This window comes from Paralichthys olivaceus, chromosome 1 (genome assembly GCF_024713975.1).
Source record: "Paralichthys olivaceus isolate ysfri-2021 chromosome 1, ASM2471397v2, whole genome shotgun sequence".
NCBI lineage: Eukaryota > Metazoa > Chordata > Actinopteri > Pleuronectiformes > Paralichthyidae > Paralichthys > Paralichthys olivaceus.
The window spans coordinates 30,275,001-30,301,419 of record NC_091093.1 but is presented as its reverse complement, the minus strand read 5'-3'; the positions used below and the strand labels follow the sequence as shown (position 1 = coordinate 30,301,419).

Sequence of the window (26,419 nt, the reverse complement as noted above, 5' to 3'; positions counted from 1 at the left end):
CCCTCCTCCCCCGCAGATCAGAGCTGGCAGCTCCCAGCGCCGTGGGGAACGTCCTGCCTCTGCTCCAGGTTTTTATATCCACCCCCCCCCCCCCACACACACACACAGACACACACACACACACACACACACACACACACACACACACTCGTGCTGAATGTTGTTTACTCTTGAAGGTTCTGATGATGAACAGCCGCAGCTCTATCTGCTCTGGTGGAGGAGGGAGAGGAAACAACAAGAGAAATGATGATGCTGTACTGTGTGTGTGTGTGTGTGTGAGTGTGTGTGTGTGTGTGTGTGTGTGTTAACATCTCAAACTGTCCAACAGAACATCGGCCTCAGGATCTTCACCTGGTAGAGTTTGTATTTACCTCTCTCTCTCTCTCTCTCTCTCTCTCTCTCTCTCTTCACAGTCCTGAGATATTAGATTTTGGAAGTTTCCACACACACACACACCTTCCGTCCTTCCTTCCTTCCGTCCTTCCCTCTTTCCTGATGAGTCCTGTTTCCTTCCCTTCACTTTCTACTCCTTCATCTTTTCTCTCCCTCCTTCTGTCCTTCTTCTTCCACGTTCTCCATCTCTCCTCTTCTTCCTCTCTTCCTTCTCAACCACCTCATCTCCTGCCCCACTTTTATTTCCTATACCCCTTTCATTTCTTTCCTACTCCCTTCCTCCACGTCTTCCTTGATTTCCTCTCCTACTTAATCTGTTTTCCTTTTTTCCCTTCCTTCCTCTCTTTCTGTCTTTCCAACCTTACGTCCATTCTCTTTCCTTTTCCTTACCTCTTTCTTTCCTTCCCCCTTCAATCACTTGCTACTTCCTTTTCTGAACTTATTTTTACTTTTTTGTCATTAATTCCTCCTCCCTCTTGACCTCACCCTTTCTCCATACTTCCTCCCATCCTACAATATCTCCTACCTTTCCTCTCTAATGCCGCACTTCCTTTCCTTCATCCTAACATCCTCCCTTTTTTTACTTCTCAATTTCTGTGTACTCCATCTTTTGGTGTTGTGCCTCTGTTCATCCTGTTTTTTTAAAGTAAATTCTCGTCCTCTTTTCCGTGCACACACACACACACACACACACACACACACACACACACACACTGGTTGCAGTGTGTTGCCTCATGCAGCAGACCTGCAGAGGCAGATCACAAGCAGCTCTTAATGCTTTAGTCATGAGTTTCTGTGCAGCAGCTTGAACGTCGGTCTCTTTAATATTTCAGGCGGCTCGACGTTATCGCACCATGATGACATTTAGAGCCGAGGAGGTGTAACGCCGCTCCAACATGACCTGAGGACACCAACAGCTGAAGAAGAAGAAGAAGACAAACTCACATCCTGGTCGTGAGCTCTTCCTCGTTTCAGTTATTTCAGGGGAAGTTTCAAAAAACACACATGATAAGTCACATTTCACCGAGCGACACGGAATACGTTTAATCATCACAACTTTCAAAATCAAACAACAAATCCCCAAATCTGTGAATACAGATGGACGACGTGACGGCTCCAGAAACTGAAGCCAAACAACCTGAAGTTTGCAGGAGACGACATTTTGGCTGATCACTATTAAAAGCTATCTGCTAAATTAAAAAGCTGGTGCCTTTGTATGATTCATGATTCAATGTGTCGCACCTAGAAACATAATCTGGTTCCTCACCTCCCGATTCTCTATGATCACATGAACGATCTGTTTGTAGAGATGACCTCAGACCTGATTTCTCTGATGTTGTTGCTGATGCATCATGGTCCGAGAAGGAGAGCCCGTCATCAAACATCACAGCCAGGTTTCACATGAGATAAAGATGTTGATGTTGTGATGGGAGTCACTGATTGGCTGGGATCGGCCAGGGAAACACAGACAGAGCATCTGATTGGACACAAAGATCATCTGAGAAACCGATTCGACAGAGAATGGCACTGAAATCAAGAGGAGTCACAAATCTTTATAAAATAAAGAACGTGAACGGACGTTTGCATCAGGTGAACCGTCGGAGAACAGTGATGGCCACTGAGCTGAGGTGTAGGAGAGATGATCACGATAGACGGAGGTCTGAACGCAGGTTTTTAGATATTGATATTGATACTGAATGATTTTGACCTCTGACCTGAGTCCAGGAGAGAAAGTGAGTTTTAAAGCAGAGGCTGATGAACATCTGACCACAGATCAGTGTTAACTCTTTCACTGTTAGACACACAAATGGACGAAGGGGACCCGTTCATACTCTATGATTGTGCACGACTTCTGAAATCTGATAGGAACAGACGAAACAGGAGAATCAGAGCAGGGCCACCGGTCATCATGCTGTGAAGCCAGTGGTTCACGGAAGACGACCGTGGGACATGAGGCAATTCAATGATGCTGCAACTTTTTTTTTGAGACTTAGCAAGTTGGTGAGAAACTGCAGGCGTCTGTTTGGTGTTACTTGTACATCTGAGTACTGAGACAAACTGCAGAACAGCTGGAGGACACTGAATGACTGTTTTCAATTATTATAGTTTAATAAAAAAAATAGATTCGAAGGACAGGATTGGTTCTCTTCATGTTGAATGTCACCTGTGAGTCCAGCTGGTTGTGCAGCTGCAGTGACGTCAGGCCTCCCTCTAACTGTGTGCAGATGGTGACACCTAGTGGTCGTGGACAGACGAAGTCTCTGTGTTTTATTTTACTTTATTCTTCACTTTCTTCAAATGAGATCGGTTTTGGTTCCTGGTTCAGTTTGAACAATGAAAATGTGAAACAATCTTGTTCTTATATTTATTTGAATGTTGTCATCACGCTGGTGAAGCTTCTTGTGTTTGTCTCCATGAAAACTGCACCCTGATGATGTCATGATGATTTACTGCAGTTACATCAGGAGACAATTAACACGAAAATGATTTTACCCCCCCTCCATAAAAATAGTCAGAGTCAGGCTCTGTCCTGGCTTTATTTCATCTGAGACCTGATTCTGTCACGGTTCTGTCCTGCCCCTGCTCCTGCGGTGCTGTTGTTCTGGTTCTGATCTAGTTTTAGTTTTTCCTGATCTGCGTTTGTCTCAGTGTTGTCCTGACTCTACCCTGGCTCTGCTCTGGTTCTGTCCTGAGTCGTCCCCCTCCCTCCCTGAGCTCAGTTAGTTTAAACCCCCTGAAGCTTCGCAGCTCACTCGTGTTACAAAGAGCAGGGAGGCTCTGTGTTTTCGAGGGGGTCTCAGATTAGGATCTTTATGGGGCCTCAGCCTCGCGCGGAGCCAGGCGCTGAGTTTTTATCGGTCACTGAGGGGGTGTCAGTGATTTCAGGCTCAAAGAAAACAAATGACATTTGTGAGGTTTGGACAAACATTCGATAACGGAGACTTCAGCTCCACTGAGGCTGCACTCGAAAATACAACCAAACACTTCTATCTATCTATCTATCTGTCTCTCTATCATTTCAAGGCAGGACTTATTTTGTTGGCGTTCTTTAGACCACAGCTCCCATGAGTCTTTGTTTTATGGTTAGTTAACTTTATTGTTCCACAGGGAAACACACACACACACACGTGTGAAGTGGAAAAGTTTTATTTTCATGTAAAAATAATAAAATGATTCATTGAAACAAAACAGCCACAAGATTTTAGAAGGTTTGAAAGAAACGTTTTGATGATGATCAAACTGGATTTCGTGGTTTCCTGCAGCAGTTGAATTAAATGAAGAATTGAAGCTGAGATTTTTGACCTTTCTGCACATAACTTGGAAATATTTACAACTTTGACTTTTCTGTGTCAAAGGACAGAGCAGCAGCAGATCCAGAGCCGCTCTACACACAAGCTGCTGCTGCTTCAGCCTCTGGATCATCAGGACACAGCTCAGCCTCCGTCCACACACACTGTCCTCTTCACACTGTCCTCTTCACACTGTCCTCTTCACACTCACCTAAACAAAGATCCTGTCCTCCATCTGTTGAGAGAAGAAGACATCAGTGTTGACAGAGACTCACTTCATCAGCTGTGAGTCAGTGATGCAGCACATCCAGTATAAAGAGCAGCAGGGACTTCAGTCCTGTTCAGAGGTGGAGCAGCTTCCTCTCTGCTTCATGTTCACGTGTTGGAATGAACACACTAAGAGCTGCACACACTTTGACCATCACGTGTGTTTCCTCTGCATGTGAAAGTGCAGAGTGGACACTTGAGAGGTGGATTTCCTGCTGTTACAGGTGAAGACATGTTTCACATAAAAGGGGCGGGGTTTACTGCGTATGACCAATCACAGACATGGACAATTTGACTGACAGCAGAATTTGAATTCCATGATGTGGTCTCTATGATGAGCTTTAATTGGACACACTCTGTCTCTGAGGACACACACTGTCTCTGAGGACACACTCTGTCTCTGAGGACACACTCTGTCTCTGAGGACACACACTGTCTCTGAGGACACTCTGACTCTGAGGACACACACTGTCTCTGAGGACACACACTGTCTCTGAGGACACACTCTGTCTCTGAGGACACACTGTCTCTGAGGACACACTCTGTCTCTGAGGACACACACTGACTCTGAGGACACATACAGGCTCTGAGGACACACTGTCTCTGAGGACACACTCTTACTCTGAGGACACACTGTCTCTGAGGACACACTGTCTCTGAGGACACTCTGACTCTGAGGACACACTCTGTCTCTGAGGACACACTGTCTCTGAGGACACACTCTGTCTCTGAGGACACACTGTGGTGCAAACCTCTGACGTCACTACTCAATAAAAACACATGGAGCTATTTTCAGGGACCTGACTGAGAGCATCTGGTATTTTGGTGACAGGATGAGTCTGGAGAGATTGAGATGTACTGGGTGTGTTAGTGGCTGAGATCAACTGAACCAACCAGACGTTGGTTTAAACTTCTCTTCTCCGTCCCTTTAAGGAGAGTGTGCACCACACAACAGTGGAGAGTCACGCTGGTCAGTGGGCGGAGCTTTTATACGGGTTGATCTCCAACTTAACCAGCTTCGGAGCATGTTAGCTGTTCATCATCAGTTACCATGGTGATTTAACCAGAGAAGAAGTGAACGAGCTTCGTAGGACTGAAAAAACTAAACCTGAAGTTAACCTGATAACCACAAATCCTGCTTCGTAGTACAGACCCTGGATCTGTACTGTGATACTGACTGTGTTTAGTAAAATACTGATGAAAGCAGCGTGGACTGACTCCAACCATCTACTGACCTCAGAGTCTCCAGTCGACAGTCTGAACTCAGCTTTAGATCAAGCAGCTCCTTCACTCCTGAGTCCTGCAGCTCGTTGTTACTCAGATCCAGTTCTCTCAGATGAGAGGGGTTTGACCTCAGAGCTGAAGCCAGAGAAGAACAGCTGATCTCTGACAGACTGCAGCACTCCAACCTGAATAAAGAATAAAACTTAACTGTAAATTAAACTGAGTTCATGTGTGAAAATAACAAATATTCATGTCAGCACAGACTCATAACATGGAAGATAAATATGAAATCAGACATGTTGGACTAAAGACGAGTCCTGATTCAGTAACAATAGATTATTTGGACCCGGTCTCTGTCCTGCAGATCAGTTTAGGAAATCCAGAACTAAACACAGATGAGTTTTAACAAGTAGCTGAATATTTAAAATGTCAAATTAATTCATGAATTCAAGTTATGTATGAAGAGGAATTATGTTAAATTAGAATTAAATGAGATAAATCGTGTATAAATGTTGTGTTATAGATATGAGATCTACAAAAGTCAGTCAGTGAACTGACCTCAGAGTCTCCAGTGGACAGGTTGGACTCTGTAGAAGACCACACAGCTCCTTCACTCCTGAGTCCTGCAGCTTGTTGAAGCTCAGATCCAGTTCTCTCAGATGAGAGGGGTTTGACCTCAGAGCTGAAGCCAGAGAAGAACAGCTGATCTCTGACAGACTGCAGTGAATCAACCTGGATAAAGAAATGTGAATATTTGAATGTGTCCTCCTGTTATTGTGGATCGTCATCATGTCAACACAGACTCTCAACATGCTGCTGACCTCAGTCCAGTCTGTGACCTGAAGATAAATATCACATCAGACATGTTGGACCATTGTTTCATTCATCACCTTCTTCTCTGTGTGTTTGGTCACTGAGTAGGTTTGTGTCATTAAACACTGTTTAAAGTAGAGATGGCTCCTGACAGTCACTTCCTGTTTGGTTCTATACTCATCAACTGTCCAACGTGCTTCAATAAGAACGTGTCTTATTGTTGAGAACCTGAGAAGGACGAGTGCTCGGCCTCAGTCCACATGTTACTCACTGACACTAGTGATCAGGAGCAGGTGTGTGCAGGTGAATGGAGTTGGGCTGATGAGGTGGACGTGACTGACAGGCTGGGTGAGGGACAGATGACTGAGGGACAGTGAGCAGAGCAGAACTGAGACAATTCAATTTAAATAGATAATGACCAAATAAGAAGGAACGTTGGAAAAGTGAACATTCAAGGATTTAAGGACCTGACCTCAGAGTCTCCAGTGGACAGGTTGGACTCTGTAGAAGACCACACAGCTTCTTCACTCCTGAGTCCTGCAGCTTGTTGAAGCTCAGATCCAGTTCTCTCAGATGAGAGGGGTTTGACCTCAGAGCTGAAGCCAGAGAAGAACAGCTGATCTCTGACAGACTGCAGCCAATCAACCTGAATAAAGAATAAAACTTAATTGTAAATTAAACTGAGTTCATGTGTGAAAATAACAAATATTCATGTCAGCACAGACTCATAACATGGAAGATAAATATGAAATCAGACATGTTGGACTAAAGACGAGTCCTGATTCAGTAACAATAGATTATTTGGACCCGGTCTCTGTCCTGCAGATCAGTTTAGGAAATCCAGAACTAAACACAGATGAGTTTTAACAAGTAGCCGAATATTTAAAATGTCAAATTAATTCATGAATTCAAGTTATGTATGAAGAGGAATTATGTTAAATTAGAATTAAACGAGATAAATCGTGTATAAATGTTGTGTTATAGATATGAGATCTACAAAAGTCAGTCAGTGAACTGACCTCAGAGTCTCCAGTGGACAGGTTGGACTCTGTAGAAGACCACACAGCTCCTTCACTCCTGAATCCTGCAGCTCGTTTCCACTCAGATCCAGTTCTCTCAGATGAGAGGGGTTTGACCTCAGAGCTGAAGCCAGAGAAGAACAGCTGATCTCTGACAGTCTGCAGAGATTCAACCTGGATAAAGAAATGTGAATATTTGAATGTGTCCTCCTGTTATTGTGGATCGTCATCATGTCAACACAGACTCTCAACATGCTGCTGACCTCAGTCCAGTCTGTGACCTGGAGATAAATATCACATCAGACATGTTGGACCATTGTTTCATTCATCACCTTCTTCTCTGTGTGTTTGGTCACTGAGTAGGTTTGTGTCATTAAACACTGTTTAAAGTAGAGATGGCTCCTGACAGTCACTTCCTGTTTGGTTCTATACTCATCAACTGTCCAACGTGCTTCAATAAGAACGTGTCTTATTGTTGAGAACCTGAGGAGGACGAGTGCTCGGCCTCAGTCCACATGTTATTCACTGACACTAGTGATCAGGAGCAGGTGTGTGCAGGTGAATGGAGTTGGGCTGATGAGGTGGACGTGACTGACAGGCTGGGTGAGGGACAGATGACTGAGGGACAGTGAGCAGAGCAGAACTGAGACAATTCAATTTAAATAGATAATGACCAAATAAGAAGGAACGTTGGAAAAGTGAACATTCAAGGATTTAAGGACCTGACCTCAGAGTCTGCAGTCGACAGTTTGGACTCTCCAGTCCAGCACACAGCAGCTTCACTACTGAATCCTTCAGGATGTTGAGGCTCAGATCCAGTTCTCTCAGATGTGAGGGGTCTGACTTCAGAGCTGAAGCCACGACTTCACAGTGAGTCTCTGAGAGTCCACAACCAACGAGTCTGTAATTAAAGAAAATATCAAATCTGTGAGAATAAAATCAGAAAACACAACATTCATACAACACGTGATCATGTGACCCTCACCCTGGTAAATCCTCTTTTTGCCTCATGAACATTTTATCTTAAAAACACCTCAAGAGAATCCTTTCAGATCTGGTACAAGCTTCATTCAGACTAACACAGTGGCAGAGGATGTGTTCACTGATTCAACATGTTATTGATCATGTCTGGACTCACAGAGCCTTCCTGCAGTTCCTCACAGCTGGGATCAGTCTCCGTCGACCCTGTTTTGATGTGTTGAACTTCTTCAGGTCCAACTCATCCAGAACCTCCTCTGACATCTGCAGCATGTAGGCCAGAGCTGAGCAGTGGATCTCAGAGAGTTTCTCCTTTGATTTGTTCTCTGACGTCAGGAACTGTTGCATCTGCTGATGTACTGAGTGGTCGTTCATCTCAGTCAGACAGTGGAAGATGTTGATGCTTCTGTCAGGAGAAATGTCATCACTCTGCATCTCCTTCAGGTTGTTGATGATTCTCTGGATGATCTCTGAATTGTTCTCTGTCCGACCCAGCAGGCCTCCTAAGAGTCTCTGGATGATGTTTGGATTGTTCTCTGGATTGTTCTCTGGATTGTTCTCTGGATTGTTCTCTGTTCGACCCAGCAGGCCTCCTAAGACTCTCTGGTTGGACTCCAGACTGAGGCCGTGAAGGAAGCGAACAAACAGATCCAGATGACCATTTTTACTGGTGAGGGATTTCTCCATGGTTCTCTTCAGGAGGTCATCCAGGGAGAAGGTGTTGTCTGTGTTCCCATATGTTCCCAAGAAGTTCCTGAGTTCTTCTCTGTTCCTCTTGGTGTAACAGTGGAACATGTAGACTGCAGCCAGAAACTCCTGAACGCTCAGATGAACAAAGCAGTAGACTGATTTCTGGAAGATCACACACTCTCTTCTGAAGATCTCAGTACAAACTCCTGAGTACACCGAGGCCTCTGTGACATTAAGACCACACTGCTCCAGGTCTTCTTGGTAGAACATGATGTTTCCTTCCTCCAGATGTTTAAGTGCCAGCCTCCCCAGCTTCAGAAGAACGTCCCTGTCAGCCTCCGTCAGCTGCTGTGGACTCGTCTCATGTCCTCCACCGTACTTGTTGTTCTTCCTCTTTGTCTGAACCAGCAGGAAGTGTGAGTACAGGTCCGTCAGGGTCTTGGGCAGCTCTCCTCTCTGGTCTGTGGTCAACATGTGCTCCAGAACTGTAGCACTGATCCAGCAGAAGACTGGGATTTGACACATGATGTGGAGGCTCCTGGACGTCTTGATGTGTGAGATGATTCTGCTGCTCAGCTCCTCATCACTGAATCTCCTCCTGAAGTACTCCTCCTTCTGGGCGTCAGTGAAGCCTCGTACTTCTGTCACCCTGTCAACACATGTAGGAGGGATCTGATTGGCCGCCGCAGGTCGGGAGGTTATCCAGACGAGAGCCGAGGGAAGTAGATTCCCCTGGATGAGGTTTGTCAGCAGCACGTTGACTGATGACCTCTGTGTGACCTCAGACACGACCTCCCTGTGGTTGAAGTCCAGAGAAAGTCTGCTTTCATCCAGGCCGTCAAAGACGATCAAAGGTTTACAGACAGCGAGCGTCTCTGCTGTGAGCTTCTGTAATGTTGGATGGAAAACACGGAGCAGCGTGAGAAGACTGTGCTGCTCGTCTTTCACCAGGTTCAGCTCCCTGAACGAAAGCACAACCAGCAGACCCACATCTTGGTTTTCTAAACCCTCTGCCCAGTCCAGAGTGAACTTCTGCACCGAGAAGGTTTTTCCAACGCCAGCGACGCCGCAGGTCAGGACGACTCTGATGCTGCTCTGCTGGTCAGTGAAGGCTTTAAAGATGTCGTGGCACTTGATGGGAGTGTCGTGGAGGCTCTTCCTCTTGGAAGCCGTCTCAAGCTGCCTCACCTCATGTTCAGTATTAACCTCTTCACTCTGTCCCTCTGTGATGTAGAGCTCAGTGTAGATCCTGTTGAGGAGGGTTCTACTTCCTGTTTCCTCAGTTCCTTCAGTCACATGTTCACATCTCCTCCTCACACTGATCTTATGTTGGTCTAAAACCTCCTGCAGACCCCGATCTGCTGAAAGACAAGAAACAATGTGAGACTAAAGACAGAGAATCTGAGAATCTGCTGATTGTTTTCATCAGATACAGAAAAACTAGAGAAAATCAAAGCTTTTGAACTTTGTGCTTTTATAACCAAGTGAAATGTTGATGCTGTATGAAGGAACAAAATCAAACATGTGCTGTTGTCAGAAGTGAAGACATCAGCAGACACATGTACAGTGCTGCTCTGACCGGCTGTCTGAGCTCCAGCTCCTCTTCTGGATCTTTGTCCACACTGGGGACAGGAGGAGTCTCCTGAAGAACCAGACTGGTCCCAGTATGAGGTGATGCACTGTCTGCAGAACCAGTGTCCACAGCTGGTGGAGACTGGATCCTTCAGGACGTCCTGACACGAAGCACAGCGGGACGACTGCTCCTCCTCAGAAACATGACTCCTCCTCCTCCTCCACCACCTCCTCCACCACCTCCTCCTCTCTCTGTGAAGACATGTCCTGATAAGTCAAATGTCACAGTCACAGGTCGTCATCACTTCAAGGAGGTTTTGTTTCCACCCTGTATGTTTGTGTGTTGGTTGGTTTGTTCGTTAGTGGGATTATAAAAACCCCTGAACAGATCACCAGTAAACTTGGTGAAGGATGTGTTCTGTGAACCAGATGTTCAGAGGACTGATGTTTATGAGTGAGTGAAATTTGGTGCAGATCCAAATAAAAATGAGTATGTAGTGAATTTCAAAGTGGTTTCATCAGGAGCGTGTTGGGCCTTGGTGGAGGTCTGAGCTCTTTGAGGGATTCTGAGAGATTAGTCACCAATTTCAATGAAGCTGTGTCCTAATGCAGGGGCCACACTAGAGGAAACTACATCCTCTTCAGATCAGTTCACAGTAGAAACAGTCTCTTACTTTGTGTGTGAGGGTCCAGGTTCATTACTGAAGTTTGGAGGATAATGTTTGGACTGGTCACTCTTCAGAGACACACAGCTGAACTGTGGAGACTCTGCTCTGTCCTCTTCCTCCTCATAACCACTCATCTTCAGTCTGAGAGGAAAAACACTGACACTGACTGTGATCTCAAACACACACAATGAAGACAGGTACGTAAATTCACTTTTTCCTCAAATATAACAAAGTCAACCTCCTACACTGTCTCCCTGTTGTCATGGTAACCTGAGGCAGTTGAAGGTTTATTGTGTTGGACTCAGTCGATCACAGTGTCGAGTCAAACTGTTGATTGACAGAAGTTCATCCTGACTCTTCTTCTCTCGACAGTCCACGTGTAGAAAAACTGACTCAGAGTCTGTGACAGTAAAATAAAACTAGACTGAAAGTATTTAAATATAAAGTATTTAAATATAAAGTATTTTAATATAAAGTATTTATATATAAAGTATTTTAATATAAAGTATTTAAATATTAAGTATTTAAATATAAAGTATTTTAATATAAAGTATTTAAATATAAAGTATTTTAACATAAAGTATTTTAATATAAAGTATTTAAATATAAAGTATTTTAATATAAAGTATTTAAATATAAAGTATATAAATATTAAGTATTTATATATAAAATATTTTAATATAAATGTTTATATATAAAGTATTTTAATATAAAGTATTTATATATAAAGTATTTGAATAAAGGGTCTTTTCTGGGCAAAGAAAATCACATTTCATACAATTGAGATGAAACGAACTGGTGAAAACATCATGAGGATTCTTCTACATTAGATTTCTGCCAATAGTTCCCTTTCACCTGAATCTTACACACTGGAGCTTTAAGTATAAATCAATACGATCCTGCTGGAGACTGAGGTGAGGACCGCCTCTACTCATTTACACATGGACACAGAAATACACAAGACATGTATTTGGTTCTTATTTATCTATGTAAGTATTTCTGATTGTATTATTGATTTATACTTCAGTCATTGTGCTCCTCCATACTATTAGAGACAGAGGGACTCAGTATGTTTCTATGTCGCAGCAGTAAAAACTCGCTCTTGAACTTGTGACCACTGCGTCTCTGTCCAAGTGATTTTCAGCTGTCCCCATCGTCCCCAAACTTTTGTCCTGAAGCGGGAGAATAATGAACGCGAGGAATAATAGTGTGTGTGCCACGCAATGCATGAATGAATAATATGAAGGATTCATATGAATGTTGCTCGAACACTCACCAGCCTCAAACTTCACGTTTGCTCCTTCAGCTCCTCAAAGTTCAACTGAGTCTGAACACTTTCACTTTCACTGGCTCCTCCTCCTCTCTGCAGTTACTGGAAATCACGTGACTGTGTGTTTGTGTGTTTGTGTGTGTGTGTGAGAGAGAGTGTGTGTGTGTGTGTTAACTAGCTTTAGTAAAGAGTTGTGTTGTCATTTGATTGTAATTTGAATAAGTTCATATTAATAAGCTGCATGTGATACAGACTCGTAGAACCACCATCACTATTACCACGTCGTATTTTAGCCTGTGATGAATTCACAGTGAATTAGACTAGATGTGTAATTATATAACAGTTTAGATGTGATTATAATCTCCACACACCACTGTTGTAAACAGTGCTCATATCATATTTATTATATATGTATCTGTTTTCACACTGAGAGAAGTTGAGGGACTTGATGTGGACTGTTATCAACAGCACTGTGAGAGATTATCACCTTGAATATTACAGATGTGGTAGAAAGACATTTTATATATTTGTACAATGTTTATTTCTTTCAGTACATCAGTTTGGCTGAAATCTGTGGAGCTTCCACCTGCTGAACACAGAATAAACTGTAAGTACCCGTCTTGGCTGCTTAACACAGCTGATATTACATGTGTCAAAAGTATTGTAATTATTGTCTTCTACAGTATCTGTAAATTATCCTGTTTCTCCTCTGTTCCTTAATCTACAGATGTGACAATGATTTCAGCATAACACATCCTTTAACATGACTTCTTTCATTTCATGAAGCACTGCAACACCTGATGTCCTCAGAATCCACTGTGGCCGCAGCAACATGGTGGAGATCGGCAGCTTCAGGCTGGTCAACATGAGGACGACCTTCACAAGCTTCATCTGCACAACACTTCGTGTGTTCCTCCCTCAACTTAACATGACCTGCAACTGCTGACAGTCATTGCAAAGTGTCATGGATAATATTTCTACATCCATTGTGGTTGGTAAAATTAACACTGTTATCACAACAATGTTCATCTTTTACTTTCTGATTTGATAAACTTTGGATAAAAACAATGTTCTTTTCTTTTTGCCATAAGAGACTGATATTTTTATAATCTCTATTATTGTATATTATTATGTTTTTGTTGTTTTCATTCCTGTAAATACACGGGTGTGATACCTTGTATATGTCTATTTTGGAGTTATAGCCCCCCCTGGAGAAAACTCCACCAGCCGCCACTGGATCTACATGAAGCTGACTTGTGTTAGTGTGTGATGTCGTCTGAATAGTGTCTGGTATATTTCATACAGTATATCTGCTCTGCTGTGGGATGACTGTAATGATACCAGTGCTGAGAGCGAGTCTGAACATGGTTCAACTGGTTTTGCTCTGTCCACTGTGATGCCATTGTTGAGTGATCTTCTTCTTGTGTCCTTGTAGGTTTGACCAGTGAATTAGCATTAGCTGTTTGTAGAATATATATATATATATATATATATATATATATATATGTTCTTCAAAGCTTTTCTACTGGCTCCCCATTCAGACCCTTTGAGACATCTCATTCCATTAAGAACCATCTTTTTTCCTCTCTCTTATTTCTATGTTCATTCCAGGTTTGTGTCAAATAAAACCCCAGATGTTGAAATGTGTTGACCTGATCTAACTGTTCCACATACATCTTTAAACCAGCCTCGCTCATCTTCTTTCTACAAAACATCACTACTTTTGTTTTTTCCACTGAAAACCTGAATCCCCATGAATATGAGCATTTCTCTACCATCCTGATTACATTTCCTATCTTCCCTTGGATTAGTGTTAAGTTTTTACCTTTTGTCCATGAAGCCCCATCATCAGCAGATGATGCTTTTCCTGTATCAGAACTTAAGTCTGAGTACACATCCTTAATCATGATGGAAAAAAGTATTGGGCTGATCACACTGCCCTGAGGCGTTCCGTTATCTATTATACCTGGTCCATGTGGTTGTTCCCATCTTTACCTGGATGTATCTATCAAAAATAAAGGTTTGAATCCAATTCAAAGTTCTTCCTGTTGTTCCCATTTTGTCTAGTTAACCATTAAACCCTCTTTCCATATATCATAAGCCGTCTCCACATAAAGAACTCTGCCATTCTAAATTCTTTCTTCATTTGAGCTTCCCTAGTTTCTGTCTCTGAACAGATTGGATCCATTGTTCCCCTCCCTTTCCTAAAACCACTCTGATGAGGAGATAACAAACCTCTCCTCTCTAGATGGAATGTCCTTCTCTCACCGATCATCCTTTCCATTATTTTTCCAACATCTAAGTAAGTGCTATGGGTCTGCAGCTCGTTGGAGTTGTCGGGTCCTTTCCTGGTTTTATTATAGGAATGATGATTGCTTCTTTCCAGCTCGTGGGTAATCTTCCCTCTTCCCATATTTTATTATATATCCCTAAAAGCTGGTGTTGTGTCTGTTTTCCCAAGTGTTTTAACATTATATAACACATTTGCTCTTTTCCCTGGAGATGTTAACCCAGTTTCTCCTGTGGCTCTCCTCATCTCTTGTAAAGTAAAAGGTGCATCCATCACACCACTCGTGCTTTCTCTTCTCTGTATAATCCCTGGATTTGCTCGTCTACTTTCTTCCCTCCGTCGCTTCCTTTCCTAGGTTAGATTGTCAGAACTGTGAATTTCTGCAAACATCTCAACCATTATTTCTGCCTTGTCTTCATTTGGTATCGCTGTTTTCTCTCCAACTTTTAATATTGGGTACTGCCACTCTCTCCGGATTCCCCTCGTCTTTTCTTATCGTTCTCCATACATTGTTTATGGGAGTTGATCTGCCTTTTTTATTCCAGAATTCTCTCCGACTTTCTCTCTTTGCTTCCTTCACCACTTTCCTTACTTGAGCCTTTTATATTCAATGAGCTTTGTTAAATAGTGGGTTCTCTTTAATTCTTTAAAAACTCTATTTCTTTCTTTAATGGTTCTACTACACTCCTCTGTCCACCATGGTGCTGCTCTCCTACTCATTGTCCCTTTGCTTCTAGGGATTGATAACTCTGCTGCTTTTCAAACAATTCCTCTGAACTTTTCTTCCACTTTTTCTATCTCTTGGCTTTGATCTATTTCCCCATTTCCCTCCTTACATAAGTAGTGAAACTGATCCCACCTAGCTTTACTGAATATCCACGTCACTTCTCTTCCTTCTACTTTTACGTCACGGTCTATGTGTATGTTACTGAATATTGGGTAGTGGTCACTTCTAATTGTTGAGTCTTCCCATACTTCCCTCTCACATTTCTCTGCCACCTCACATGAATCCAGTGTCAGATCTAGTGCTAGTCTGTCCTTGTATCTGCTTGAGTTAACTGATTTCTAGTTTCCTGCATGGGTTATAGTCATTTATGTTAAACTGTCCTTCATTTGTCCACATTTCTACCACAATGTCTTCTTCTTCTTCTTTCCTCTTACTGACATCTCTGATGACACATGTTCCTTGATAAATCTAGTGCACCCCCCCTCTTTCCTATCAACCGCAGTATAATTGAGGATTCTAAAATCCAGATTTGGTTTCATGTCTCTTGCACACAAACATCGTCTGATACTGATTTATAATCTGATTTATGATGATTGATTCATACAGTTTTTGAGCTCTTGTCCATTTGCCACCAAACTCCTTGCATCATCTCTCACCTCCTCCCAAGTCGCTTCATTCATGTTCAAATGATTTGCAGCTGCTTGTACTATTATTTGTTTTCTTTCTGTTTTTCATTTGGTTTCCATCGTAGCATTTATGACTCCTGCTATAAAAGTGACTCGTTTCTTTAACTCACACTTTGCCCTCTTGGTTGTTCTTGCTGTTTAATGTGTTGTTCTTCATTTGTGTGTCTTCACTCTCTCTCCTCTGGTTCACCATCTTGACAGCATCTGCAGATGTGATTTAGTTTTGTACCCTGACCTGTTGAATCTCTACCTCCCTCTTCATGACTTCACATCCTCCATGTGCCACACTATGGTTTCCTCCCCAGTGACAACAGTTTGGTTCCATCCCTTCCCCACACTGTTCATCCTCATGATCCTCACCACATCTAGCACACCTTCTCTTCCTTCACATGTCAGAGCAGCATGACCAGATCTTTGACAGCTGAAGCATCTTACTGGTCTTGGTATATATTCCCTCTCTGTGTGTGTCATGTATCCCAACACTACTTTCTTTGGGAGAATTTCTTCCTCAGATTCCATCAATATGCTTTAAACACCTCTCACCTTCTCTAGAGGCCTGTAATCTCTGTGCATCCTTCAGTTTCCAACCTTTCAGATCTGTTTCCACCTCACTCACACCGTCACCACGGTCTTTACCTTGAATGATGCCCCCTGGTGGTGAGTGTTCATTAGTTAAAGTGAGAGCAGAGTGGAGGAGGACACAGAAACTCCAGCTCGGTACAAACCAACCTTCTGATCATTGAGCAGCTGTGGACCAGAGACAAACTGACCGGCAGAGAATTTTAACTTGAATGAAGTGGAAAAGTTTTATTTTCATGTAAAAATATTAAAATGATTCATTGAAACAAAACAGCCGCAAGATTTTACAAGTGAATAAAAAAATCTGAGGTTTGAAAGAAACGTTTTCGTGATGATCAAACTGGATTTCGTGGTTTTCCTGCAGCAGTTGAATTAAATGAAGAATTGAAGCTGAGATTTTCGATCTTCTACCATTAAACAGTGAAACATCAAAAGTTAGAAACTCAAACTCAGGTCAGATCCATCAGCTGCGACTTTACAGAGAAGATCTCATCTGACGTCATTCAAGAAAACACGTCAAATAAAACTGTTCAAATTTAATTAAATAGTTTTAAAATATAAGACACTTGTCTGAACTCAGCAGTTATTTATTTATAACAGGACTGCTCACAGCTTCATGTCCCCACCAGTGTGACGCTGAGCCGTGACGAAGGTCGATGCTTGATGATGTAAAATCAAGATGAAGGTTTTAGAAAGGTCATAAAAAGTAGGTCACAAACAGTTCAGGTCATAAATGGCTTATACACGGATAGAAATGTTTTCCACTACAAAATAGTTTCCCACCACACTTAGTAATTGTTTCCAGGACAGAGGCCTGCAGCCGTCAGAGTTATTGTTAGTTTTTTATGTGTCTCTGTGTCCATTTTACCGTGAACATAAAAACAACACGTTGACTTTAAAAGAGTAAAGTTTAAGAACTTTTCACAGTTTCGGTGAACTGCTCGTTTATTTAGTTGTTACATGTTGCCACCACAAGGTGTCGCTGTAGTATCTGAATTATCTTCCATTAACGCTTCGCGGGTCGCGGGGAGGTTTGTCCCTGTGCAGTTTCCGTAGTTGTAGCAGAAACATGGCGTCGGACAGTGACAGCGACGAGGACTTCGTGACTTTCGGGATTCCGCTGGAGCCTCTGGAGGAAGGTACGGGGAATTGAACCCCTCGGTGGTCTGCCCGCCTGCACCCGCACACCGCCCCGAGGTTCAATGAGGAAATAAAACCGCTGCGACGTTTCCAGCGTCACTAAAACATGATGCTAAGCTAACTAGCAGGTGGCTAACAGCAGTCTGCGCTGTTCGCTCCGCTCCTGTTTGTAAACCAGACTTCATTCATTATTCGTTTCGACACAATGAGCCAAGTTTTGCAAAACGTGTTGAAGCAACGGGCCAAAACTGTAACTGATCCTACATTTCTAAAAGGAAGTGGGTTCCCTCCTTTTTATCGTGGAGTTTTTAAACCATGGGCCCTATTTCACCATAAAAGCTGCCCAAACACTGACTCTCTGTGCTGGTTGTTGAGAGAACCATTCATCCACGGAGCCAGACTCGATGTCAGCACCAACACAACACCCGGCCTGATGGCGGCGCTCACACGGTCTGAGACTCGGACCTTCCAGCAGCTGGTGGATGCAGTGGGGCCGACACTAAATGACACCCAGGCTCTGGGCTCTCTGCTGGGGCTGCAGTCTACCCGGGTGGCCCAGAGGATCCTGGAGCTCTGGACCCAGAGGCTCTCTGAAGAAGAGCGGAGCCTCCTGAGGGGCCACCAAAGCAAAGAGATGGAACCTGATGCTGCAGACCCCTACCCTGAAATCACCCTGAGCCCAGAGCTGGGGGAGAAGACCGGCCCCCTACTCACTGTAGTAAATGAACAAAACCCGACCCCACACAGAGGTGACCAAGAAACCCTCTACAGGAACTGTGTAAAGAGCATCCACCAGTCTGGACTGAGCAACAGGCCCCCCACTGTGTGGTCACAGAGGTGGGGTGGAAATGGACCCAGCCCACAGCGGAGGATTTTATATAAACCTCCTGTAAAAAAACGGAGCGGCGACCTCCAGTGGAGAATTTTACACGGTGCCGTTGCTTCCAACGCTTTTATTTCTGTTCTTAATCCCAGTGTTCTAAATAAAAGTCCATTTTGCGATCTGCGTGAGACTGTCTATCATGTTTTTACAGAGTGCAGGAGACTCACAAGCCTCTTCTCTCTTTTAACCACGGTTTTTACTCTTTCTAATGTCATTTTTACTGAGAAGGTTTTTATCATGGGAGCTGGCCACAACAAATTTAATACAGAGAAGTGGCAGCTCCTAAACTTCCTCTCAGGTGAAGTCAAACTGGCAATTTATATCAGCAGAAAGAACATGGTGGAGAACAGGGAAGGGCAGGAAGCAAAGGCAGTGTGGGGGACAAACCTCCGAGCAAGACTCAGACTCGAGTTCAATTTTTAAACATGTCTCTGATCTGGAGTCTTTTAAAAAATGCTGCTGTTTTAAAAACATTGTCTGCACTGTAACTGACGATCAGCCGTCTTTCCCACACTCTTTAACTGATTGATGCATTTTTATAATTATTCTATTTACATGAGCACTTTATTTTAAGAACTTGTAACAATGAAAATATGTAAATAAAGTGTTTGTAAAAATCTAAAAATATCTCTATCTCTCTATCCATCTCTCTATCCATCTCTCTATCTCTCTATCATTCCAAGGCAGGACTTATTTTGTTGGTGTTCTTGGACCACAGCTCCCATGAGTCTTTGTTTTATGGTTAGTTAACTTTATTGTTCCACAGGAAAACACACACACACACACGTGTGAAGTGGAAAATGTTAAATAAAGAAATTATTCATTGAAACCAAAAAATATTTGTGAATAAATGTACATAGACAGATAGATATAATATGATATATAGTATAGGTATAATATATGCATATAAATTCTTGACTATACACAATATACATACAATAGATAATATACTATGAATTAGAGTATGTAAATAGAATGTGCTAAAAGACAAGAGTATTGTATAAAAAGATAAATAATATCACACAGTAATAACACATATCACATATGAAGTAAATGTTCCAGTATTGGAGCGGAGTGTTGTACAGGGTACACAGTGCAGAGGTGACAGGTAGAATTAGTGCAGTTCTGTGATTATGAACACATGTATGAAGAATCCAGAGAGAATTCAAATCATAAAACTATGTTATTAAACTATGTAGATGTCAAACTTCACCATTTGACAAATTCAATTAAAACAACCTCAGCTTCTGAAAATATTATATATTATTATAATATATTTTTTTAATGTGAAAAAGTTCTGCACCTCGTCATTATCTTTTCTTCCTTATTTACATCGACTCTTAGAAATCACTGTTGACTATATACTTCAATGTACTGAGCATTTTATTTACAGCCTGGTCTCATCAATCTGTGTTCAAATAACACCACTTTACACTTTCTGATTAACTGCAGTGCTCATGGTTTTCACATGATTGTTAGTTCTCCACACAACATGCTAACATGCTAACATGCTGCCGTCAGCGGGATCAGGGTGAAATAGTTTTAAAATATAAGACGCTCGTCTGAACTCAGCAGTTATTTATTTATAACAGCGACTGCTCACAGCTTCATGTCCCCACCAGTAGATAGAATGTCACTTTCTACATTTGAAAGTTACATTTGCATTAAATCTGCATATTTTTCTGCACATAACTTGGAAATATTTACAACTTTGACTTTTCTGTGTCAAAGGACAGAGCAGCAGCAGATCCACTGATGATGCTGTGTCACACAGGAACACACAGGGAGGACGGTGGACTGGACACTGTGTGACAGCTGATCTCAGAGCAGCTCACCTCCTCTGATTCCTCTGGAGCTCTGTCTCCACTCTGCCTCCCAGCAACAAGGCCCAGTCAGAGCCGCTCTACACACAAGCTGCTGCTGCTTCAGCCTCTGGATCATCAGGACACAGCTCAGCCTCCGTCCACACACACTGTCCTCTTCACACTGTCCTCTTCACACTGTCCTCTTCACACTGTCCTCTTCACACTCACCTTTACAAAGATCGTGGCCACCATCTGTTGAGAGAAGAAGACATCAGTGTTGACAGAGACTCACTTCATCAGCTGTGAGTCAGTGATGCAGCACATCCAGTATAAAGAGCAGCAGGGACTTCAGTCCTGTTCAGAGGTGGAGCAGCTTCCTCTCTGCTTCATGTTCACGTGTTGGAATGAACACGCTAAGAGCTGCACACACTTTGACCATCACGTGTGTTTCCTCTGCATGTGAAAGTGCAGAGTGGACACTTGAGAGGTGGATTTCCTGCTGTTACAGGTGAAGACATGTGTCACATAAAAGGGGCGGGGTTTACTGCGTATGACCAATCACACTCATCACACTCACTGACAGCAGAGTTTGAATCCCATGATGTGGTCTCTATGATGAGCTTTAGTTGGACACACTGTGTCTCTGAGGACACACTGTCTCTGAGGACACACACTGTCTCTGAGGACACACACTGTCTCTGAGGACACACTGTGGTGCAAACCTCTGACGTCACTACTCAATAAAAACACATGGAGCTATTTTCAGGGACCTGACTGAGAGCATCTGGTATTTTGGTGACAGGATGAGTCTGGAGAGATTGAGATGTACTGGGTGTGTTAGTGGCTGAGATCAACTGAACCAACCAGACGTTGGTTTAAACTTCTCTTCTCCGTCCCTTTAAGGAGAGTGTGCACCACACAACAGTGGAGAGTCACGCTGGTCAGTGGGCGGAGCTTTTATACGGGTTGATCTCCAACTTAACCTGCTTCGGAGCATGTTAGCCGTTCATCATCAGTTACCATGGTGATTTAACCAGAGAAGAAGTGAACGAGCTTCGTAGGACTGAAGAAACTAAACCTGAAGTTAACCTGATAACCACAAATCCTGCTTCGTAGTACAGACCCTGGATCTGTACTGTGATACTGATTGTGTTTAGTAAAATACTGATGAAAGCAGCGTGGACTGACTCCAACCATCTACTGACCTCAGAGTCTCCAGTGGACAGGTTGGACTCTGTAGAAGACCACACAGCTCCTTCACTTCTGAGTCCTGCAGCTCGTTGTAGCTCAGATCCAGTTTTCTCAGATGAGAGGGGTTTGACCTCAGAGCTGAAGCCAGAGAAGAACAGCTGATCTCTGACAGACTGCAGCTCTTCAACCTGAATAAAGAATAAAACTTAACTGTAAATGAAACTGAGTTCATGTGTGAAAATAACAAATATTCATGTCAGCACAGACTCATAACATGGAAGATAAATATGAAATCAGACATGTTGGACTAAAGACGAGTCCTGATTCAGTAACAATATATTATTTGGACCCGGTCTCTGTCCTGCAGATCAGTTTAGGAAATCCAGAACTAAACACAGATGAGTTTTAACAAGTAGCTGAATATTTAAAATGTCAAATTAATTCATGAATTCAAGTTATGGATGAAGAGGAATTATGTTAAATTAGAATTAAATGAGATAAATCGTGTATAAATGTTGTGTTATAGATATGAGATCTACAAAAGTCAGTCAGTGAACTGACCTCAGAGTCTCCAGTGGACAGGTTGGACTCTGTAGAAGACCACACAGCTCCTTCACTCCTGAGTCCTGCAGCTTGTTGAAGCTCAGATCCAGTTCTCTCAGATGAGAGGGGTTTGACCTCAGAGCTGAAGCCAGAGAAGAACAGCTGATCTCTGACAGACTGCAGTGATTCAACCTGGATAAAGAAATGTGAATGTTTGAATGTGTCCTCCTGTTATTGTGGATCGTCATCATGTCAACACAGACTCTCAACATGCTGCTGACCTCAGTCCAGTCTGTGACCTGAAGATAAATATCACATCAGACATGTTGGACCATTGTTTCATTCATCACCTTCTTCTCTGTGTGTTTGGTCACTGAGTAGGTTTGTGTCATTAAACACTGTTTAAAGTAGAGATGGCTCCTGACAGTCACTTCCTGTTTGGTTCTATACTCATCAACTGTCCAACGTGCTTCAATAAGAACGTGTCTTATTGTTGAGAACCTGAGGAGGACGAGTGCTCGGCCTCAGTCCACATGTTATTCACTGACACTAGTGATCAGGAGCAGGTGTGTGCAGGTGAATGGAGTTGGGCTGATGAGGTGGACGTGACTGACAGGCTGGGTGAGGGACAGATGACTGAGGGACAGTGAGCAGAGCAGAACTGAGACAATTCAATTTAAATAGATAATGACCAAATAAGAAGGAACGTTGGAAAAGTGAACGTTCAAGGATTTAAGGACCTGACCTCAGAGTCTCCAGTCGACAGGTTGGACTCTCCAGTCCAGCACACAGCAGCTTCACTACTGAGTCCTGCAGCTCGTTGAAGCTCAGATCCAGTTCTCTCAGATGAGAGGGGTCTGACTTCAGAGCTGAAGCCACGACTTCACAGTGAATCTCTGAGAGTCCACAACCAACGAATCTTAATTAAAGAAAATATCAAATCTGTGAGAATAAAATCAGAAAACACAACATTCATACAACACGTGATCATGTGACCCTCACCCTGGTAAATCCTCTTTTTGCCTCATGAACATTTTATCTTAAAAACACCTCAAGAGAATCCTTTCAGATCTGGTACAAGCGTTCATTCAGACTAACAAAGTGGCAGAGGATGTGTTCACTGATTCAACATGTTATTGATCATGTCTGGACTCACAGAGCCTTCCTGCAGTTCCTCACAGCTGGGATCAGTCTCCGTCGACCCTGGTCTGATGTGTTGAACTTCTCCAGGTCCAACTCATCCAGAACCTCCTCTGACATCTGCAGCATGTAGGCCAGAGCTGAGCAGTGGATCCCAGAGAGTTTCTCCTCTGATTTGTTCTCTGACGTCAGGAACTGTTGCATCTGCTGATGTACTGAGTGGTCGTTCATCTCAGTCAGACAGTGGAAGATGTTGATGCTTCTCTCAGGAGAAATGTCATCACTCTCCATCTTCTTCAGGTTGTTGATGATTCTCTGGATGATGTTTGGATTGTTCTCTGTCCGACCCAGCAGGCCTCCTAAGACTCTCTTGATGATCTCTGGATTGTTCTCTGTCCGACCCAGCAGGCCTCCTAAGACTCTCTGGTTGGACTCCAGACTGAGGCCGTGAAGGAAGCGAACAAACAGATCCAGATGACCATTTTTACTGGTGAGGGATTTCTCCATGGTTCTCTTCAGGAGGTCCTCCAGGAAGAAGGTACCGTCTGTGTTCCCATATGTTCCCAAGAAGTTCTTGAGTTCTTCTGAGTTCCTCTTGGTGTAACAGTGGAACATGTAGACTGCAGCCAGAAACTCCTGAACGCTCAGATGAACAAAGCAGTAGACTGATTTGTGGAAGATCACACACTCTCTTCTGAAGATCTCAGTACAAACTCCTGAGTACACCGAGGCCTCTGTGACATTAAGACCACACTGCTCCAGGTCTTCTTGGTAGAACATGATGTTTCCTTCCTCCAGATGTTTAAGTGCCAGCCTCCCCAGCTTCAGAAGAACGTCCCTGTCAGCCTCCATCAGCTGCTGTGGACTCGTCTCATGTCCTCCACCGTACTTGTTGTTCTTCCTCTTTGTCTGAACCAGCAGGAAGTGTGAGTACAGGTCCGTCAGGGTCTTGGGCAGCTCTCCTCTCTGGTCTGTGGTCAACATGTGCTCCAGAACTGTAGCACTGATCCAGCAGAAGACTGGGATTTGACACATGATGTGGAGGCTCCTGGACGTCTTGATGTGTGAGATGATTCTGCTGCTCAGCTGCTCATCACTGAATCTCCTCCTGAAGTACTCCTCCTTCTGGGCGTCAGTGAAGCCTCGTACTTCTGTCACCCTGTCAACACATGTAGGAGGGATCTGATTGGCCGCCGCAGGTCGGGAGGTTATCCAGACGAGAGCCGAGGGAAGCAGATTCCCCTGGATGAGGTTTGTCAGCAGCACGTTGACTGATGACCTCTGTGTGACCTCAGACACGACCTCCCTGTGGTTGAAGTCCAGAGAAAGTCTGCTTTCATCCAGGCCGTCAAAGACGATCACAGGTTTACAGACAGCGAGCGTCTCTGCCGTGAGCTTCTGTAATGTTGGATGGAAAACACGGAGCAGCGTGAGAAGACTGTGCTGCTCGTCTCTCACCAGGTTCAGCTCCCTGAACGAAAGCACAACCAGCAGACCCACATCTTGGTTTTCTAAACCCTCTGCCCAGTCCAGAGTGAACTTCTGCACCGAGAAGGTTTTTCCAACGCCAGCGACGCCGTTGGTCAGGACGACTCTGATGCTGCTCTGCTGGTCAGTGAAGGCTTTAAAGATGTCGTGGCACTTGATGGGAGTGTCGTGGAGGCTCTTCCTCTTGGAAGCCGTCTCAAGCTGCCTCACCTCATGTTCAGTATTAACCTCTTCACTCTGTCCCTCTGTGATGTAGAGCTCAGTGTAGATCCTGTTGAGGAGGGTTCTACTTCCTGTTTCCTCAGTTCCTTCAGTCACATGTTCACATCTCCTCCTCAGACTGATCTTATGTTGGTCTAAAACCTCCTGCAGACCCCGATCTGCTGAAAGACAAGAAACAATGTGAGACTAAAGACAGAGAGTCTGAGAATCTGCTGATTGTTTTCATCAGATACAGAAAAACTAGAGAAAATCAAAGCTTTTGAACTTTGTGCTTTTATAACCAAGTGAAATGTTGATGCTGTATGAAGGAACAAAATCAAACATGTGCTGTTGTCAGAAGTGAAGACATCAGCAGACACATGTACAGTGCTGCTCTGACCGGCTGTCTGAGCTCCAGCTCCTCTTCTGGATCTTTGTCCACACTGGGGACAGGAGGAGTCTCCTGAAGAACCAGACTGGTCCCAGTATGAGGTGATGCACTGTCTGCAGAACCAGTGTCCACAGCTGGTGGAGACTGGATCCTTCAGGACGTCCTGACACGAAGCACAGCGGGACGACTGCTCCTCCTCAGAAACATGACTCCTCCTCCTCCTCTCTCTGTGAAGACATGTCCTGATAAGTCAAATGTCACAGTCACAGGTCGTCATCACTTCTGTCAAGGAGGTTTTGTTTCCACCCTGTATGTTTGTGTGTTGGTTGGTTTGTTCGTTAGTGGGATTATAAAAACCACTGAACAGATCACCAGTAAACTTGGTGAAGGATGTGTTCTGTGAACCAGATGTTCAGAGGACTGATGTTTATGAGTGAGTGAAATTTGGTGCAGATCCAAATAAAAATGAGTATGTAGTGAATTTCAAAGTGGTTTCATCAGGAGCGTGTTGGGCCTTGGTGGAGGTCTGAGCTCTTTGAGGGATTCTGAGAGATTAGTCACCAATTTCAATGAAGCTGTGTCCTAATGCAGGGGCCACACTAGAGGAAACTACATCCTCTTCAGATCAGTTCACAGTAGAAACAGTCTCTTACTTTGTGTGTGAGGGTCCAGGTTCATTACTGAACAATGGAGGTTGTTCTTTGGACCGGTCACTCTTCAGAGACACACAGCTGAACTCTGGAGACTCTGCTCTGTCCTCTTCCTCCTCATAACCACTCATCTTCAGTCTGAGAGGAAAGACACTGACACTGACTGTGATCTCAAACACACACAATGAAGACAGGTACGTAAATTCACTTTTTCTTCCAATATAACAAAGTTAACCTCCTACACTGTCTCCCTGTTGTCATGGTAACCTGAGACAGTTGAAGGTTTATTGTGTTGGACTCAGTCGATCACAGTGTCGAGTCAAACTGTTGACTGACAGAAGTTCATCCTGACTCTTCTTCTCTCGACAGTCCACGTGTAGAAAAACTGACTCAGAGTCTGTGACAGTAAAATAAAACTAGACTGAAAGTATTTAAATATAAAGTATTTTAATATAAAGTATTTATATATAAAGTATTTAAATATTAAGTATTTATATATAAAGTATTTTAATATAAAGTAT

General features: G+C 43.4%; 2 protein-coding genes and 1 long non-coding RNA gene across 4 annotated transcripts in view; 1 reads left to right on the top strand and 2 right to left on the bottom strand.

Moving 5' to 3' along the window:
- Positions 1-3,524: 3,524 nt before the first annotated feature.
- Positions 3,525-26,419, bottom strand: part of LOC138411123 (NACHT, LRR and PYD domains-containing protein 14-like) — a 153,180-nt gene continuing 130,285 nt past the window's right edge. For both annotated transcript variants that reach the window (XM_069529949.1, XM_069529956.1), the window contains 7 exons: positions 22,047-22,220; positions 21,500-21,673; positions 7,007-7,180; positions 6,460-6,633; positions 5,733-5,906; positions 5,186-5,359; positions 3,525-3,918 (listed from right to left, as the gene is read on the bottom strand). In XM_069529949.1, the coding sequence (XP_069386050.1) occupies positions 3,891-3,918; positions 5,186-5,359; positions 5,733-5,906; positions 6,460-6,633; positions 7,007-7,180; positions 21,500-21,673; positions 22,047-22,220 (1,072 nt within the window). In that variant the 3' untranslated portion in view covers positions 3,525-3,890. The remainder of the gene's footprint in view (positions 3,919-5,185; positions 5,360-5,732; positions 5,907-6,459; positions 6,634-7,006; positions 7,181-21,499; positions 21,674-22,046; positions 22,221-26,419) is intronic.
- On the top strand, positions 11,665-20,371 carry LOC138411216 (uncharacterized). Its single transcript, XR_011243873.1, has 2 exons — positions 11,665-12,791; positions 12,971-20,371. It is a non-coding gene; the product is annotated as an uncharacterized lncRNA (long non-coding RNA).
- Positions 23,166-26,419, bottom strand: part of LOC138411189 (NLR family CARD domain-containing protein 3-like) — a 4,663-nt gene continuing 1,409 nt past the window's right edge. The window contains exons 2-4 of the mRNA XM_069530459.1: positions 25,902-26,036; positions 25,258-25,490; positions 23,166-25,039 (exon numbers count right to left, since the gene is read on the bottom strand). Of these exons, the coding sequence (XP_069386560.1) occupies positions 23,181-25,039; positions 25,258-25,490; positions 25,902-26,029 (2,220 nt within the window). The 5' untranslated portion in view covers positions 26,030-26,036 and the 3' untranslated portion in view covers positions 23,166-23,180. The remainder of the gene's footprint in view (positions 25,040-25,257; positions 25,491-25,901; positions 26,037-26,419) is intronic.